This window comes from Mirounga angustirostris, unplaced genomic scaffold (assembly GCF_029215605.1).
Source record: "Mirounga angustirostris isolate CCGP_5_RB_7025 unplaced genomic scaffold, mMirAng1.0.hap1 SCAF_10, whole genome shotgun sequence".
NCBI lineage: Eukaryota > Metazoa > Chordata > Mammalia > Carnivora > Phocidae > Mirounga > Mirounga angustirostris.
In genome coordinates this window covers 120,251,526-120,270,104 of record NW_026991718.1, presented here as the reverse complement: position 1 = coordinate 120,270,104, position 18,579 = coordinate 120,251,526, and the positions used below count along the sequence as shown (strand labels likewise).

The 18,579-nt window shown below is 41.9% G+C and overlaps 1 protein-coding gene across 5 annotated transcripts in view; it reads left to right on the top strand.

Annotated features, from left to right (window-relative positions):
- The window catches only part of CHD6 (chromodomain helicase DNA binding protein 6), a 196,546-nt gene that overhangs the window by 45,351 nt on the left and 132,616 nt on the right, over positions 1-18,579 (top strand). For 2 of the 5 annotated variants that reach the window (XM_064573191.1, XM_064573193.1), the window contains exon 2: positions 6,987-7,042. In XM_064573191.1, coding sequence (XP_064429261.1) covers positions 7,010-7,042 — 33 coding nt within the window. In that variant the 5' untranslated portion in view covers positions 6,987-7,009. Of the gene's footprint in view, positions 1-6,986; positions 7,043-7,085; positions 11,958-12,739; positions 12,920-18,579 lie in introns of those variants that run through there. The other 3 variants (XM_064573190.1, XM_045885780.3, XM_064573194.1) reach the window with 3 other exon arrangements.

The window sequence follows — 18,579 nt, the reverse complement described above, 5'->3', positions numbered from 1 at the left end:
TGTAGAAAGAGAGGATTAGTGATAAGGAGCAGAAATGATTTTTCCGTTCAGCAAACGTTTATTGAGCACCTGTTACAAGCCAGGTGCTTGCTGTTCCAGACTCCGAGTACAGCATGAACAAAACAAGGCTCACATTTGTGTGCATATTCGCACCTGTCTCACGGGTAATACATTTGTAATCAACTAGACATAATGTCAGGTAGCAACTAACAAGTGCCAGAAAGAAAACTAAAGTAGGGTACGAAGATAGAGAGTCAGGGGGTGGGGGCAGTGGTGTGTTTCCTGTGGAGTGGTTAGGGAGGACGTCACTGACAAGGTGACATTTGAGGAGAGAGACCTGAATGAAATGAGGAAGAACTCACTGCGCAGGAATCCAGAGTCTGAGCTCAGGCTGAGAAGTGGGAGAGGATGGGTCGCACGTACTGAGGGAAGCGTTAGTTGTCCTCAAGAGAGAGTCACCTTGCTCTGACGTTGGAGGGAAGCTCATAAGGGCAGGCAACACCAGTGGCTGCTGTGTGGCTCGTGTTCACTGTGTGACAGACACTAGAGATTCTCATCCCTTGTAATTCTCCTGAGTCCCTATGAGGTAAGGATTGTCACCATTTTACAGGTGACAAAATAAAACTGGAAGAGGTTTTACCTGGCTCATCATGAGTAGAGCCGGATTTACACTGCTTTTTGGCACTTCACACTCTTGCTGTCGATTGCTCCAAGCCTAGTGACAGACAAATGTGTGCAGTTTGTGGAGGGTGGCAGAGTTGTGACGTGAGAAATTGAGGGGTGTCTCACCCGTTGGACCCTCTTTGAGCTCCCTTGGTAAGGGGTGCTTGGACAGGGCTGTAAGGAAGTTGGCATCACCCAAGACCTGTCTGCCTTTTTCATAAACTCTTCCCAGGTGAGTCGTTGCCCATGTTCCATTCCTTTCCCTTCTAAAATCCCCACCCTTTAATAGTGTGGGATTGCCTTATTTGCGCCTGCGGTTGTCAAAGTGGTTCTTAGGAACCAGTCTGAGGGCTGAGGGTGGGCATAATTAGATTGTAAAAATACATATTCACTGTGGAAACTTTGAGGTGTATCTGATTTTTAAAGTTGCTTCCCTTGTACTCTTTGCTCCAAAGGGCCTGATAAAGTTCAAGGGCTGGGAGCCTGTTACAGCAAAGGTCCTTGTTCTTCTTGCCATCAGATGTGTCTTGTGCTGTCCTTGCGAATGTAAGGACTGTGGTAGCAGTGTGCTGTATGTGCACTTGTCTGTGCGTCAAAACACATGTTCTTGAAGTGAAATAGACCCCTGGGACTGAGCAAGGATTGTTGGGATGGCAGAATTCTCAAGGTATAGTAAATATAAATAATTTGAATGAATGGTAGAATAGTGTATACCTGATGTTTTATTACTTTTTTTTTTCAAGTGTCCGTAACACAGCACAGAGGAACTTGGAAATGGCACAGTCCCTCTTGCAGAGTTTTTGAACTGGAGAGGGTAATAAAACAAAGTAACTTTCAAAATGTTACTGCTGAAACCTGGCACCCATTTTTCTTTCTTTATTTTTTTAAGATTTTATTTATTTATTTATTTATTTTGACAGAGAGAGAGATACAGCGAGAGAGGGAACATAAGCAGGGAGAGTGGGAGAGGGAGAAGCGGGCTGAGCAGGGAGCCCAATGCGGGTCTCGATCCCAGGATCCTGGGATCATGACCTGAGCTGAAGGCAGACGCTTAACGACTGAGCCACCCAGGTGCCCCCTGGCACCCATTTTTCTTAACAGAAGCATTGTTAGTTGGGTGAGTGTAAGAAGGAATGGGAATTTTTATATTTGCTTTTTACATTATTAGCAGCTTATCTCGTGAAGGTAATTAAATGCTACGTTCATGCATAAGCACTGAAACACAGTGAGGAAAGCAGGAGTCCCACCAGTTTTCTTATAATTCAGAAGTCATACGCATTCTTTCCCCCCCGTTGACGAATTTCCTGGTTTGCACACACAGGTGTTTTGGAATATGTCTGTATTCTCTAATTAAGTTGTGGGACCCTGAAGTTACTTTGTTCTTTATTGAGCCCAAAGGCTCTAATCGCAGCTTTTGAGTGATGGCTGCACAACAGAAGCTGTAAGACCATGTCTGGTATTGTGCAGAAGTACATGCTTTGGGTTATATTTGTCCATCCATTCCTGCTACATAAAACTTAGCCTTGCAAAAAGATTACGTAGTTTTAATTTTATTTTTTTTAAATGTGTGCCATAAAAGGGAGGTAAAAAAGTAGAGGTGACTTGAGGGAGTGCTTTGTAAATTATTAGATATTATTTGGAGAACTAAAAGTCAGTAAATGCTTATTGAACACCTACTGATGTTGTTGATGGTGTCTGCCATTTTGTAGGGTGGCGACATGCTGGTGTGTGGTGATCCATCACGGGGCTGTAAGTGATTTCACAATAATAACGTGAGGTTTGTCAAAACTCGCTTCTAGTGAACGAGAGCAATTATTATTATTTTTTTTTTTGTAAAGATTTCATTTATTTACTTGACAAAGAGAGAGCGAGAGAGGGAACACAAGTGGGGGAGTGGGAGAAGGAGAAGCAGGCTTCCCGCTGAGCCGGGAGCCCGATGCGGGGCGGGATTCCAGGACCCTGGGATCATGACCTGAGCCGAAGGCAGATGCTTAACGACTGAGCCACCAGGCGCCCCGAGAGCAATTTTCTTACAGAGTAACATCATTCCCACTCAGATTTCACACCCACGTTATCTCTGTCTTTCAGAGGATGGGTTGGGGTCACCTGTGCAGCATGAATATCCGTCAAGGTGCAGGTAGTGGTATCTTGCCTGTGAACAAACTGGCGGTGGGGAGATTTGGTTTAGAGTCCCTCACCACCTCTTTTTCTCCAAGCTTTCTCTTTGCTGGGTAATCCAGTTCAACCCATATTTGGGTGAGCCCACCTCTTCCCTAGTCTTTCCAGCTTGGCTCTTCTTGCCTCTCTGATGTGCTCAGGTCCTGTGATGACACAGGCCCTACAGCTGGTGGGCCTGTGATCCTTGTGGCCCCCTCCATTGCCCGGGCTCTGCTGTGATAGGCATGTTCACACTGCCCACCTCCTCTTTGGGCTTCCTCCATGGCCCAGCTTTATTTCCTACTGGCTGATTTCTTGCGATGTATTCCTTAAAGTGGAATCGGCAGATAAAAGGACTCAACAGTTTATAGATCTAGTGGCACCTTGCCTGAGTGCTCTTCAGAAAGCTTGAAACAATTAGGGAAGTGCCATTAGCAATGAAAAATTGGACCTGTTTTCCGCACGTTCCTGGCAGTGCGGTGGCCCTGCTTATGTGCATGTTAGTTTATCGTATTTAATCAGAAACTGTTATTTGACGGCTCTGCTGCACTATACTTATTCTTTAGATATTAAAAAATAATTTTTATTGGCATTGGTGGGGTTTTCTATATTTTTTTAAATGATTGATTTTCATTTTGTTGGGCAGAATTTTGAGTACTTGTGTTCAATTATTGATAATATTCCTTTTTTATTAGCTGGAATTTATTTTTCCAGCTTCTTTCTTCATTTCAGAATGTGTGGCCATTTGTGATAGCTGAGAATGTTGGTTTTCTAGGGTCTGATAATTTGAAGTTGACAGTTAAGGGAGATAAACTTGTACTAACATAATTTACCTAGAACTGGTATTTATCATATTAGGGGTAAAATTCTTTTAACTGCCCTGATTAAGAGCGCTTACCATTTCTCTGGAATTCATGGTTTTCTTGAAGTGAATACTTGTTCCATCAAATGCTGATCCTCACAACAATTCTTAGAATCATTTCCAAAGACAGTCTCTTCAGTAAATGGTGCTGGGAAAATAGGACAGCTGTCTACAGAAGAATGAAACTCGACCATTCTCTAACACCCTACACAAAGATAAACTCAAAATGGATGAAAGACCTCAATGTGAGACAGGAATCCATCAAAATCCTAGAGGAGAACATAGGCAGTAACCTCTTTGACATCAGCCACAGCAGCTTCTTTCAAGATACATCTCCAAAGGCAAGTGAAACAAAAGCAAAAATGAACTTTTGGGACTTCGTCAAGATACAAAGTTTCTGCACAGCAAAGGAAACAGCAAAACAGAGGCAACCCACAGAATGGAAGAAGATATTTGCAAATGACACAGCAAAGGGCTGGTATCCAAGATCTCTAAAGAACTTCTCAAACTCAACACCCAAAAAACAAATAATCAAGTCAAAAAAATGGGCAGAAGACACAAACAGACATTTCTCCAAAGAAGACATACAAATGGCTAACAGACACATGAAAGAATGCTCATCATCATTAGCCATCAGGGAAAATCAAATCAAAACCATATTGAAATACCACCTTACACCAGTTAGAATGGCAAAAATGGACAAGGCAAGAAACAAATGTTGGAGAGGTTGTGGAGAAAGGGTAACTCTCTTACACTGTTAGCGGGAATGCGAATTGGTACAGCCATTTTGGGAAAACAGTGTGGAGGTTCCTCAAAAAATTAAAAATAGAGCTACCCTATGACCCAGCAATTGCACTACTCGGTATTTACCCCAAAGATACAGATGTAGTGAAAAGAAGGGCCATATGCACCCCAATGTTCATAGCAGCAATGTCCGCAATAGCCAAACTGGAAAGAGCCGAGATGCCCTTCAGCAGATGAATGGATAAAGAAGATGTGGGCCATAAATAAAATGGGATATTACTCAGCCATCAGAAAGGATGAATACCCAACTTTTACATCAACATGGATGGGACTGGAGGAGATTATACTAAGTGAAATAAGTCAAGCAGAGAAAGCCAATTATCACATGGTTTCACTTATTTGTGGAACATAGGAACAGCATGGAGGACATTAGGAGAAGGAAGGGAAAAATGAAGGGGGGAAGATCAGAGGGAGAGACGAACCATGAAAGACTGTGGACTCTGAGAAACAAACTGAAGGTTTTAGAGGGGAGGGGGGTGGGGGAATGGGTTAGCCCGGTGATGGGTATTAAGGAGGGCACGTACTGCATGGAGCACTGGGTGTTATACGAAAACAATGAATCATGGAACATTAATCACAAACTAATGATGTACTGTATGGTGACTAACATAACATAGCATAACAAAACAAAACAAATAAAATAAAATAAGAATCATCATTTCCTAACTTTCCCTTTCCCTGATTTGGCTGATTCTTCTCTGCCCTCTTCCCTTTCTCCCTGACTCTGCCCACTTTGCAGCTTGTTAGCTCCTTGGATGCTATTTTGTTTGTGAACAGCAATATCCTCGTAGCATTTTATGGTTCTTCTTACAGGAAATCCCTTTGACTCTTGGAGGAAAAAGCCTAAGTGGACAGACATTAAACTGATAAACTGTAATTGTGGCCCCCAGAATGCTTGGAATCACAAATCTTTCATTTTTCTCAGTTTGCATCAAACATCATGAACTCACTTAAAAAACAATCCATCACACTTGAATCTTAAAGTTCTGCTTACTGCCTACACATCATGTTCATTGGGATATAAGAAAAAATTATGAACATAAGGATAATTATGTGCCTCCGGGATGGTTTCCTGAGGGAGTGTTGTTCTGTAGCTCTGTGGGATGTCCAGGAAATCAGAGTACATAATAAACACGAGGCAGTGTCCACATCGGGCTAGAACTGGAAGCTGAAATTCTGGGATCCCTCCCTTGTTTTTATATGAGGAAGGTGAGAGCTTTATTTATTTATTTATTTTTAAAGATTTTATTTATTTATTTGACAGAGAGATAGAGAGCACAAGTAGGCAGAGTGGCAGGCAGAGGGAGAGGGAGAAGCAGGCTCTCCGCTGGGCAGGGAGCCGGATGTGGGGCTCAATCCCAGGACCCCAGGATCATGACCTGAGCTGAAGGCAGACGCTTAACCGGCTGAGCCACCCAGGCACCCCGTGGTGAGAGCTTTAGACCTGAGGTACTACTAGTTAGTGATTCAGGCAGCCCCACATTCCAGATTTCTTAGATTAGGGTTCTTCCTGGTTCCTGGGATGCCCCAAACCACTTCTGGACCTCTAGAGCCAGGCTTTTATTGCTGTGGTGCTCAAAAGTCATTTACGAGAAAAAGTTCAGTGTCATCATGGGCGTTATGGTTGGTGTGGAGATGGGGGCTTAAATCTGGGTACAGTAAAATCAGTCATTCCAAATATTGGAATAGAACTTACTTTGTCAAATAACATATGCACATGGTTTAAAACATCAAATAATAATATAAGGGGGCATGTGATGAAATGCAGGACTGACCTGTCCTATCTCACACCAGCTTCCCTCTCTGGCCTTCAAGAGAACTACTTTTAACTTTCTGAGCTCTCTCTCTCTCTCTTTTTTTTTTATATTTCTATTTCTTGATTTATTGACTTCCTTCCAGAAAAAATGAAGACTTATTTTTATCCCCTCTCTTCCACTCCTCTTAGTATAGACACATCATTATTTTAGGTTCCTCTTTTAGTTTACTTTGTAATTTAATATGCCAGCATCTTTTATAACTTATTTTATCTACAAAGATAGTGTCTTTTTGACTCCACCCATCTGTGGAGTCAATAAATTAGGGTTCAGGATAGGGTTAGGTAGGGTTAAGACCATACTCTGGGAAGGATGCCTGGGTGGCTCAGTTGGTTAAGCATCTGCCTTTGGCTCAGGTCATGATCTCAGGGTCCTGGGATCGAGTCCCGCATCAGGCTCCTTGCTCAGCGGGGAGCCTGCTTCTCCATCTGCCTGCCACTTCCCCTACTTGTGTTCTCTCTCTCTCTCTCTGTCAAATAAATAAATAAAATCTTAAAAAAAAAAAAAAAAGACCATACTCTGGGGGCTGGCTGTTGACTGTTGTTACATGATTGTAAATGTTCTGTCGAAGCAACCTCTATTCTGTGTTTTCCTCATGTGTCACAGTTAATCCTGAGGTGACCTTCAATGTTTTATTTTGGATTTTACCATAATCTTTGCCCCCCCCCTTTTTTTATGTTTTACAGGTATAAGTATCTTCCTTCAATAGATGATAATGAAAATACAAAAGAAAGAGAAGCAGGTAAGTGACCACGTATCTAAGCGACTGCGCCTGGCGGACGCTCCCTGCTGCTCCTTCACCACGAACAGTTGCTGGCACTTAGGGCGTGTCTCTCAGCCTCTGTCATTGCCCTGCTGCTGGTTTTCCCCGTTCTCCACACGGTCACTGACAGTTCTGTTCTGAATGACCTAACTTGTACTTATGATCAGCTCAGCTCCATATAGGAATAAGTGTAATGAAAACTGTAAGTCAAAATATTACTCCAAATTAGCTGTGTGGAAGGGAAATCTTTCTTCCCCTGGAACAGCTTTCCGAGATGTGGTCAACTCTTTATAGTTTATGTATTTATCATTTTGGATGTTTGGTTACTTTAAAAGCATTCTCATTTAGAAAGTTCATACTCATAATGACCTGGGGAAGTTTCCTTCTAGACAAAATAGTGAACTAATTGGAAGGATGTGAACACCAACTATTTGGCATTTGATTTCTTGAAGGGGAGGAGAATTGATAAAAACATTTGGCCTGCGTGACCCATCCTGCCAGAATCTTTTCCTTGGTTGATACTTCTGTGTTCCAGGTGGCTCCATATTCCAAGGAACCCAGAGACCCCGACCAGTGTGGCTCAGGGAGGAGAGAAGGGGGACCTGCTTCCGTCTCTTGGAAACAGGCTATCTCTGATGGGCTGGTTTTCCTTTTACAGAATTGAATGAGTCTGGAAACTGGGGATATCTGAGCCACTGCCCTTCACTGAGACCCTATGCAAAGATGTTGGGTGGGATCAGCCACTTTGCTCTCTGCTTCTAGGGAGCAGCACCTAGTCAGATACAGGGTGACCTAGGGATATGGTTACAAGGATTATTCTCTGTTCTGTCCTAGTGGATAGGTCCTTGTGAAACCAAAACAGATTGTTTTGGGAAATAATTGACTCATCTGCTGCCAATTCTTAACAGGAAGAGCCATGACTAAACACTCTCCCCACACTGATTTCTTTCTATCCTGGCTCTCTAGCGTCATCAGCTGGTAGACAAACACTACAGCGAATGCAGTTCCATCTGCCAGGAATTTATCCTGTGGAGATACTCAGACAAGTGTCAACTGGGTGAACAAAGGTTTTCACTGCTGCTTTGTTTATAGCAGCAAATATGGAAAGGAACCTATGTGTCCATCAAAAAGGGACTGTTTATATCATAGCATATCCACCTAGTGGAATATTAAAATCTCTGTTAAAAAGAACACATTACTGAAGAGAACCACAAGCCTTCAAAACTATCATCATTTATGATACCTGGGCAGGTTTATATTTCTTAAAACATTCTGCATATTTAATGTTTTAAACATTCTTTAAGGTAAGCTTTTATTTTAGTAAAAACACTTTTTTTTTTTTTTAAGTAATCTCTACACCCAACGTGGGGCTTGAAAACTCACGACTCCTAGATCAAGAGTCTCATGCTTGACCAGCTAAGCCAGTCAGGTGCCCCTCTCACGAAGAAAACTCTTTACCAGAGTTACACCACCGTGAATTTACATTTCTTTCTCCTGAGATTTTACTGGTTCATATTAAGACCTTAGTCTGTCAGCCAGCTATCACACAGCCTCAGTGAGATGAGTTTTCGTTGAGACTGTAATATTGACCAGCAGGGTGGGGTTTCTCCTTAAAAGTTAGTATTAGCTATGGTAGGGGAGCAAGTTAATTAAGTGGAGTCACTTTCAGGAGGAGTTGATCCTGCTTCTCTTCCAGGTACAGGTCATAGACCATACTGATGACTGAACTGCAGGACATGAAAATAGAAACTTATATTCATGCCACAGCAATCCGTAGGTACCAGGATTGAGCGTGTGTGTAGAGTTCATTGCCTGACAGAGATTTTGGTAGAATAGGATTGAAACTACCACATCACTGTGTAACTTTGGACAAGTTCAGCCTGTTTTTCTATCACTTGGATGGGAACAATCATACATTTTTCACGAGGTACTGGATTAAATGGGGTAGCTCATCGAGTACTTGGCATTCAGTGTGTCAGTGGCAAGGAAATCATCCAGTAGAATGACAAAATTAACCACCAGACTTTGTCCTTTCCCTTACCGTGTTTCTAAGGTGTTAGAAGTAACAGCAAATAAAATGCCCACTCTTTAAAAACCCTCATTCCTATGAATTCATTTTTCCTCTTCTCAGGAGGAGGAAAACATGTAAAATGTGTTCTGATATTGAAAAATCCTCATTTCCTTGTCTAAAATTTTATCAAGGTAAATTAAACTGAGATGAAAGATTTACAAGTTAGTCAGAACTTAGTAATAAATAATCATACTTCTTATTAACTAGAAAGGGCATACCAGGAATAGTGTGCCGAGGACAAAGGATTTAGAGATTGACTGTGTTGCCCAAAGAAGTGTTGCAAGACAAATAGACTTTAATAAAACATTTAGAAATGAGTCACTCGGGGCGCCTGGGTAGCTCAGTTGGTTAAGCGACTGCCCTCGGCTCAGGTCATGATCCTGGAGTCCCGGGATCGAGTCCCGCATCGGGCTCCCTGCTCGGCAGGGAGTCTGCTTCGTCCTCTGACCCTCCCCCCTCTCATGCTCTCTCTCTCTATCTCATTCTCTCTCTCAAATAAATAAATAAAATCTTTGAAAAAAAAAAAAAGAAATGAGTCACTCGGGCGCTTTTATCTATGTAAAAAAATAAACTTACTCTACTAAGAAATATATACATTGCAATCCCTAAGAAGACTAAGCAGTATTAGGCAGAAAAACATTTTGCTAGAGAAATAAAATGTGAGCTTTCGTCACTGAAAACCGTTGTAGCACCACTGATGTGTAGTACGGCTAGAACTACTTCGCACGGTGAAGATGTGTAGTTCATGTTAGTGGCAACAAACCCGTGGTAAGGAAGTACTGATTTTTATTCATCCCAGCTCCTTGCATGATGCTGAGAGAAGTACAAAATATGGTTAATATTATGTGATATATGATACAGATAAGAGGGTTTTTGGTGCACATATCCAATGCAGAGGAGAGTTCATGAGCACGAGTACAACAGGAGTAGGTAATACCGTGAGGAGGATTAAAACCAGGAGCCGTGACCAGGAGGTTAACCCAGACTTGCAGTAATTAGGAGAGAACCTTCTCTCCAAACCCCATGACCAAAAGTCAGATCAGTAGAGGCCCATCATTCTGAGACCTCTAGAAAATGAAAAGGTGCGGCGGGAAGCGTTTTCTTCAGATACATGGTGGGAATCTCAAAGACCTTCGGATTATTAGACCCTGTTTGCTTTTCTAGAGTGAATATGGATATAATTTATTTACTAAATATTTGTTGAGTTTTCCCAGCTATTTTCCAGTTACTCATCAAAAAATATTTGAGGGTCTGCTTGGGGCCAGCTACAAAATTGACTGAAGTTAGGTTTTCTTTTCTTAAGAAAGTTCAGTCTGGTCACAAACAGGCGGTTACTGTAGGGGGTGGCATAGGCCTCAAGAGTCAGGGCTCTGCACTGAGGGTGGAGGAGTGATGCTTTGGAACTGGAGAGTATGGAGGTTTGGGGCATGTCAGCCCCACCAAAGAATCTGAGAATGTTTTGTTTATTTTATTTATTTGTTTATTTGACAGAGAGGGAGAGAGAGAGCAAGCACAAGCAGGGGGAAAGGCAGGCAGAGAGAGAGGGCGAGGGAGAAGCAGGATCCCTGCTGAGCAGAGAGCCTGATGCATTACTCGATCCCAGGACCCTGAGATCATGACCCGAGCTGAAGGCAGAGGCTTAACTGACTGAGCCATCCAGGCGCCCCCTGAGAGTGTTTTAAAGAGATGGTGTCTTCTGGGTAGAGCCAGGTTTAGTTAGGTCGTTTCTGAGGATCCAGGAGGAAAGCTTGGGAGGGAAAAGAGTAGCAGTATATGGTTGGGTTTGGGAAGGTGAAGTATATGATAGTAAAGGAGAGTGGAAAGGCCTAGAGTGTGGAGTGCTAAATTTTGAGTGGTGACCAAAGATAAACTAAGATAAGAGGCATGGTGGATTGGGGTGCCTGGGTGGCTCAGTTGGGTAAGCATCTAATTCTTGACTTTGGCTCAGGCCATGGTCTCCAGGTCGTGAGATCGAGCCCTGAATTGGGCTCTGCGCTCAGTGCAGAGTCTGCTTGAGATTCTCTCTCCCTTTTCTTCTGACCCCCCCCAACCCCTGCTCGCACTCTCTCTCTAAATAAATAAAATCTTAAAAAAAAAAAAAATGAAGCATGGTGGATTTAGCTGGCCATCAGATTCCCAAATGAATTGGTTCCAGCTGTGCTGCACTGGGGGAAGGTGAGAACTCCCATCTCTAAGATGGTGTGTACCACCAATATAGATCACCAAATAATGACCCACAATTCAGAATAGTGAAAGAAGAATAGCAAAGTTGATCATATGGATGAATAAAATAATTCATTTTTTAGACTTTTCAGCATCACACTGCAGAGGGTCTTAAGAGTTAATACCAGTCAGACCTTCCATTTGGCAGTCATTGGAAGGCCTTTTCAACATGCCTAAAGAGGGAGTGTTAGTAAATTGCTTAGTAGAACCAAGATTTTAAACAGCCTCACCCTGGAGTCATGTTTCAAAAGGACTTAAAGTGGACCTTACCCAAATTCTCCCTCCTCCAAAGAAAGAAAAGAAATCTGAGCATTGAATACTTTTCTCTATCTTTTGACATACCCTGACAGATTTTTTTTGTTGTTGTCCTAATTCGTTCTGTGTTCTGAAACATACTTGAGAAACCTGAGCACAATGATGAGGATGGTAAAAGGACGCTGACTCATTTTATGTGAAGTATGATGGATGAAACTAGGATTATGTAGCCTAAAGAAGGGAAGGTTTAAAAGCATCCTGTGAAGAAAAGAAATTAAATGTATCTGTTGCTGGACCTGTGGATGTGAATGGTCACATGGGGAGCATTACTGGAGGGCAGGCAAGGTACTTATAAAGTATTGTTTTCTCTCTCCTTCTTACTCTTCCCTGTCTGCATCTAAATTTAATAATCTCCCTGCCCCTGGTTTTTGTTACTGCCTGGAATTAACAAGGTTTAGATTGACTTTGCAGATCTGGAGAAGTTAAATCTCTGAGACTCTTAAAATATCGTAAGAGAAAAGTGCCCCCCACTCCCTGGTTTTAAATGCAAAAATGTGATAATAGAGGTGGGGACTAAGAATGACAGATTCTAGGACTTTGGCAAGAAGGAGTTTGAAGTTTGCAAATCTGTCCACCACTCTTCAGTCTTAATTTACCAGGTTCTAAGCAGCATTTGATGCCTGTAATCATTCTGTCTTGAAGTGCTCTCATCTTCTGGCTTCTGTGATACCACACTTTCGTACTTTTTTCCCCACTACATCACTGACCTGAGTGCCCTTTCTCACCCTCTTCTGTAGGTTTTTCCTCTGGGGACCCTTAATATTAGTGCTTGTCAGGTTTTGGTCCTGTTCTTCCCTCTTTGTCCATTCTTCATGGGCAGTCTGATTCATTCTTGTAGAAATGTCTTTTGGTGGGGGTGCCTGGGTGGCTCAGACAGTTAAGTGTCTGCCTTGGGCTCAGGTCATAATCCCAGGGTTCTGGGATTGAGCCCCCGCATCAGGCTCGCTGCTAGGCAGGGAGTCTGCTTCTCCCTCTCCCTCTGTCCCTGCTCATGCTCTCTCTGTCTCTCTCCCTCTATCTCTCATAAATAAATAAACAAGCAAACAAATAATTTTTTTTTTAAAAAGGGGAAAGAAATGTCTTTTGGAAAGTATACCCAAGAGCCTCTTGGACACCTCTACCTGCATTATCCTTAGATGCCTTGAAACTGACCTCTCCTCCTCCTGGTGCCAACCGCCTGTGACTACATGAGGAGCCACATCAGGGTCAGAATGCTTGCTTTGTCATCCAGAGCACAGGACTCCTGGGTAAAGAGGGATTGAATATTCTAAATGGAGGAGGGAAAACTGAAGGGACACACACACAGTTGGCCATTGTTCCTGGGTCTTGCTCACCCAGCACAGCTTGCTTACCAAATGACTGAGCCCAGTACAATGGCAGTAAGGAAGGCGAGGAAATGTGGGTTTTCACCTTTAGTCTGTCCCATGGTCAGATAACTGTAGGAAATATTCTTTTCAGAAGAAAGTGAAGGTGAAAAAATAAGACAATCCTAATTTTAATTGGAAAATAACTTTTACCATCTGAAAACGTCTGCTTCGGGGGCACCTGAGTGGCTCAGTCGTTAAGCGTCTGCCTTCGGCTAAGGTCATGATCCCGGGGTCCTGGGATCGAGCCCCACATCAGGCTCCCTGCTCAGTGGGAAGCCTGCTTCTCCCTCTCCCACTCCCCCTGCTTGTGTTCCTGCTCTCGCTGTGTCTCTCTGTCAAATAAAGTCTTAAAAAAAAAGAAAACTTCTGCTTCACCTGAAAATGTCTGCAAATAGACATTTTCATTTATAGTTCATATTATTCATATTATTTCATTAATAGTAGCGGATCTTTCATTTTTATCCTGTGGACTTTAAAAAAAAGTCAGAAGGTCTCAAATTTAGATAAGCGATTCTACTCATTTTTATGTTGAGGTAATTTCTTGACATTAAGTAAGTCTAAACGTAGAACATTTTCATCTTCCTGCTGGAGAAAATGGAAGACTGTGAGGCAGACAGCAGGAGTAGCTGGGCCTTGCTTACCACTGGGTCAAAGATGCACTGCTGAAGCGCTTTGGGATGGAGGGCATGCAGGGGGGCCTTTCCGACCTGAGGGCAACAAGCACTCTCTTTGCCCAGCACTCAGTCAGATGTGATCACGGTGGTGGTGCCTCTCATATTCTGCCTTTGATTCCTGAATCATGGTAATTTGGAGGAATATGAATTGTCTGGCAAAAAAGCTTTTCCGGGGGCACCTGGATGGCTCAGTCGTTAAGTGTCTGCCTTCGGCTCAGATCATGATCCCAGGGTCCTGGGATCGAGCCCCGCATCGGGCTCCCTGCTCCACGGGAAGCCTGCTTCTCCCTCTCCCATTCCCCCTGCTTGTATTCCCTCTCTCACTGTGTCTCTCTCTGTCAAATAAATAAATAAAATCTTTTAAAAAAAAAAAAAATAAATAAAAAAGCTTTTCCGGTTCATTATTAAAGTCTTTAAGATTTTTCTATTACATATATGTGAAAATATTTTTATTACAAGTATTGCAAAAGTAATATCCTTGATACTGAAAATGTAGATGTCTATGTAGAAAAACAACCAAATTTGCACAGCCTCAGATGATGACTGCTAACTTCTTGTCGATTTTCTTCCATTCTTTCTTCTATACACAGGAATTTGTTGTCATTTTTGTTTACATGTACACTTTTATAGACTTTTTTCTGTTTTTCAAGTTAAAAATACTCATTTCATTCAATAACCGTATGATTTGAGTTTTACCATAAGCCACAAAGATTGGGGAATACCTCAGTCACTGCCTTGTGAAGCTTACATTCTAGTCATGGGAGACAGATGGAAACAAATAATAACTTTCAGAAAGTTATAAAGAAAGAAGTGAATGTTACCCACAGTCCTATCACCCAGACATAATGATGGTTAACATCTGGTGTGTGTCCTAAATTTATTTTTAAAAGCTAGTGTTGAAAAACAGATTTTTAAAAAACAAAAATAAGATTAGATCATAGATTTTTTTTTCCACTTTCCAACATGTTGTGGACTTTTTTTTTATGTTAACTAAAGCTTTGTAATTAATAATAATATAATGTAATACAATACAATAACAATGGCTGCATAATACTGTTCCATATAATGGATGTGCTGTTTATTTAAACATTTTACTAAAGGTTGACAAATAGGTTATTTATAGGTTTTTTCTCCTCTATTAGAAATTATGTATCAGATATTCTAAGCCTTTGGAGAACCTGAATGTTTCCTTAATTTCTGTTGTAAAAGAGAAATCGCTCAGTTTAAAAGCATATCCATAATTAAAATTTTGGTATGTTGCTATACTCCCCTGCAAAAGGCTTTTTAATAGTTGATGGAGCTGTCAGCAGTGTCTGAGAGGACCATTTTCGATCTATCCTTATATTGGATTTTTAAAAATTGAGATATAATTCACATTCTGTAAATTCTCTTATATTTTTAAGTTGTGCAATTCAGTGGTTTTTAGTGTAGTCACAAGATTGTATAAAGATCACCACTATTTGATTCCAGAACATTTTCACCACCCCCAAAAGAAACTATATGCCCATTAGCAGGCACTCTTCCTTTCCTCTTCCCTCAGGCCCTGGCAACACTAATTTACTTCTTGTCTCTATGGATATGCCAATTCCGGGCATTTCCTATAAATGGAATTATACAATGTGTAGTCTTTAGTATTTGGCTTCTTTCACTTAGCATAATGTTTTCAAGGTCTATCCATGTTGTACCATGGGTGATTTTCTTAATTAGAGTCTGTTTTGACTTTCAAATACTTTCCTTGGACCTTTGGGAACCATTGACCTAGGCCATCATCTCTCCATTAGTTCTCAAATCCTCTACAACTGACCCAGATCCAGTTTATCTGGATTCATATCTTCAAGTGTCTTTTCTGGGAATATCATAGGTTGCTAATTTTGAGTCAAAGAAGTGGGTTTTATTGCTAACAGTGAGGTTTATGAGCTAGTGTTGTTGTTTTTTTTATCAGTTGGCCTCTCTAGTTCATCCTGTGTTCTAGGTGCTCGTCTCTTTTTAGTAAATTGTCAATATAATGTAAAATATTGCTGGTATTGTGGTCCATCATCGCCATTCTGTTCCCTTCAGGGCCATTTTCAAAGTGGTGATTTACTGTCCTTGGTAGAGGCTGCAAACAGTCTATTGAGGCTCTTTGCCTCTTCTCCACTGACCTTGAGACACATGGAAGAAATATTTTTTGTCAAATTTTTTAATCATCAGATATCTTTTCCAAGCCCCCCAACAAGATGCCTTAAAAATAAAAACATTTCTGGTGGGTTATTGACTTTGGGGATTTAATTTTATTTTTTCAATACTAGTATCTTCCTCTTGGGATACTTCTCCCTTTTTATTTTTTTTTAAAGATTTTATTTATTTATTTGAGAGAGAGAGAATGAGAGACAGAGAGCACGAGAGGGAAGAGGGCAGAGGGAGCAGCAGACCCCCTGCTGAGCAGGGAGCCCGATGCGGGACTTGATCCCGGGACTCCAGGATCATGACCTGAGCCGAAGGCAGTCGCTTAACCAACTGAGCCACCCAGGCGCCCCGTACTTCTCCCTTTTTAACATTGACTAATTGTGCTGCATTTCTTGAGGTTCCCTTCTTCCTGTAGGATGTCCCCGCTCTGCCACTCCTTAGGAATATAATCTTTTTTAAAAAATATTTTATTAATATGCCAGAGAGAGAGCGAGAGCACAGGCAGGGGGAGCGGCAGGCAGAGGGAGAAGCCTGATGTGGGATCCTGATGGGGGACTCCATCCCAGGACCCTGAGATATGACCTGAGCCAAAGGCAGATGCCTAACTGACTGAGCCACCCAGGCATCCCAACCTTTTTTTTTTTTTTTTAAAGATTTTATTTAATTATTGGAGAAATCACAAGCAGGGAGGGGAAGAGGGGCAGAGGCAGAAGGAGAATTAGACTCCCCACTGAGCAGGGAGCTTGACTTGGGGCTCAATGCAGGGCTTGATCCCAGGACCCTGAGATCATGACCTGAGCCAAAGGCAGACCTTAACTGAGCCACCCAGGCACCCCAGAATAAAACCTTTTGATAAGTTGCTTCATCACTGTGACCTGGCTATCTTATCTGTAAAATGGGGGGTAGAGCAGATAACTGTTTGTGATTCCTCAGAGTAGAATTGCTGGGATGTCAGGTAGTTACATGTTTACATTTATAAAGAACTACCTAACTTTTTCCCAAAATGGTTGTATAGGCCAAGTCCATTTAACATTTCTAACCAAGTCCAATCATGCTGGTCTGGTGGCCAAGCAATTGTTATGGTTTCCTGGGATGTATGTCATAAAGTGCTCAGTGAAGCAAGCACTAGCTTTTGGCCAGAAGGTCCAGATCCAAGTTCCTCCACTCACTAGGGGTATGTCTGTGGGTACATCACCTAACATCAGTAATCTTCTGTTTCTTCATATACAAAATAGGTGTCTTTACACTAACCTTTCAGGATTGTTGTAAAGATTAGAGATAACAAGAAGCATGCTTTGCATAATTTTGAGTATATCCATATGATATATGTCCAATAAATGTTAGCTGTTGCTATTGTTACTGCCTAGTGATTGCATATCCAGTTTCTACCACCTGCCTTCATCTGCCTCCACTTTGGAGGGCCCTAGCCTTCAAAAGATAGACCTTGAAATGAGGTATGAGTTAAAAAGAGGGTCCCACTTTTATCTACAGAGAGCTGCCTTGGTGGAATTAGGTCTTGAATATGTTGTCTTTGAAAGCCTCTTTAATAAACTAACTTGTATCTCTTGCTTTTTTAGTGTGTCCACCCTTGCATGCTAAGCAAAAACTTGTCTCCTGAGGGTCAAGTGTCCCTTGCACAGAATTCATTAATATCCCAGGGATGGCTGTGTACTCTCGGGTTCTGAGCTTCACCGGGGTACCTATTACTGCTCTCTTGGGTTTCTTGTTGCCTTGTTTTTTCTTTCTCTCTTCTTTTTTTCTTTTTATTGTGGTAAAAGGTGTAGCATAAAATTGACTCTCTCAACCACTTTCTTGTATTTGATTTTAAATTCCTTTTTAGTTTGCTTAGCTTCTCCTTTTCCTAAGCCATCCTTAAGTACTAAATCAGCAGTGAGGTAGTCAAACTGAATTGTTTTCCTTTCTTTCCCTTTTTCTTTCTTTCTTTCTCTTTCCCTTTCTTTTCTTTCTTTTTCTTCCTTCTTTCCTTCCTTCCTCCTTTTCTTTTCTTTTCTTTTCTTTCTAATAGTGAGTGCTGCCAGAATGACCAATTCTTTCTGGACTTAGGCTTGTTTATGACACTGGACTTTATTTATGATAAAGATCAAAAAAAATCCTTCTTTTCTTTCATCTTTTTCTCCTGGGATTCTCAGTGTTACATTTGGGAGTATTGGACTAGGGAAGGGAGCTGGGAAACACAGAAGGGGAAGCATGCAGCTGAATTTTGCACTCCATCACTCCCAGGGTGGGCCAGGAAGTCTGAGCACAGATTGGGTAACCAGAACACTGGAAGGAAGCCACGCCACCTAGGCAAGTGTCTGTGCCCTTTAGCACACACCAAGCCTCTTGTTAGGGGAGCAGACTAGTCACAAATGGTGCTGTTCCTAAGCCATCATGCAAAGATGATTGTAGCCGACTTCCTGGAAAGCCTGCTTGTCCCTCCCAGGCTCTCCTTAAATTATTTCTTTGTTCCCAACCCAGGAGAGTATGCTGTTGCCTGAAACCAGCACCCACGTTATTGGATTATTGCCAACCTTAGCTTGGTTATGAAATGACAGATGTATTCTGTGATACCAGACCTGAAAGTCTGAGATGTGACTTCTGCTTCCAAAGGGATGTTTCCTGAAAGTGGTCACCTTGGGAAGCAGCACCTTTATTTAATGGTGCTCAAAAACAGCTTCAGAACTTCCTTTTTAGGAAGAT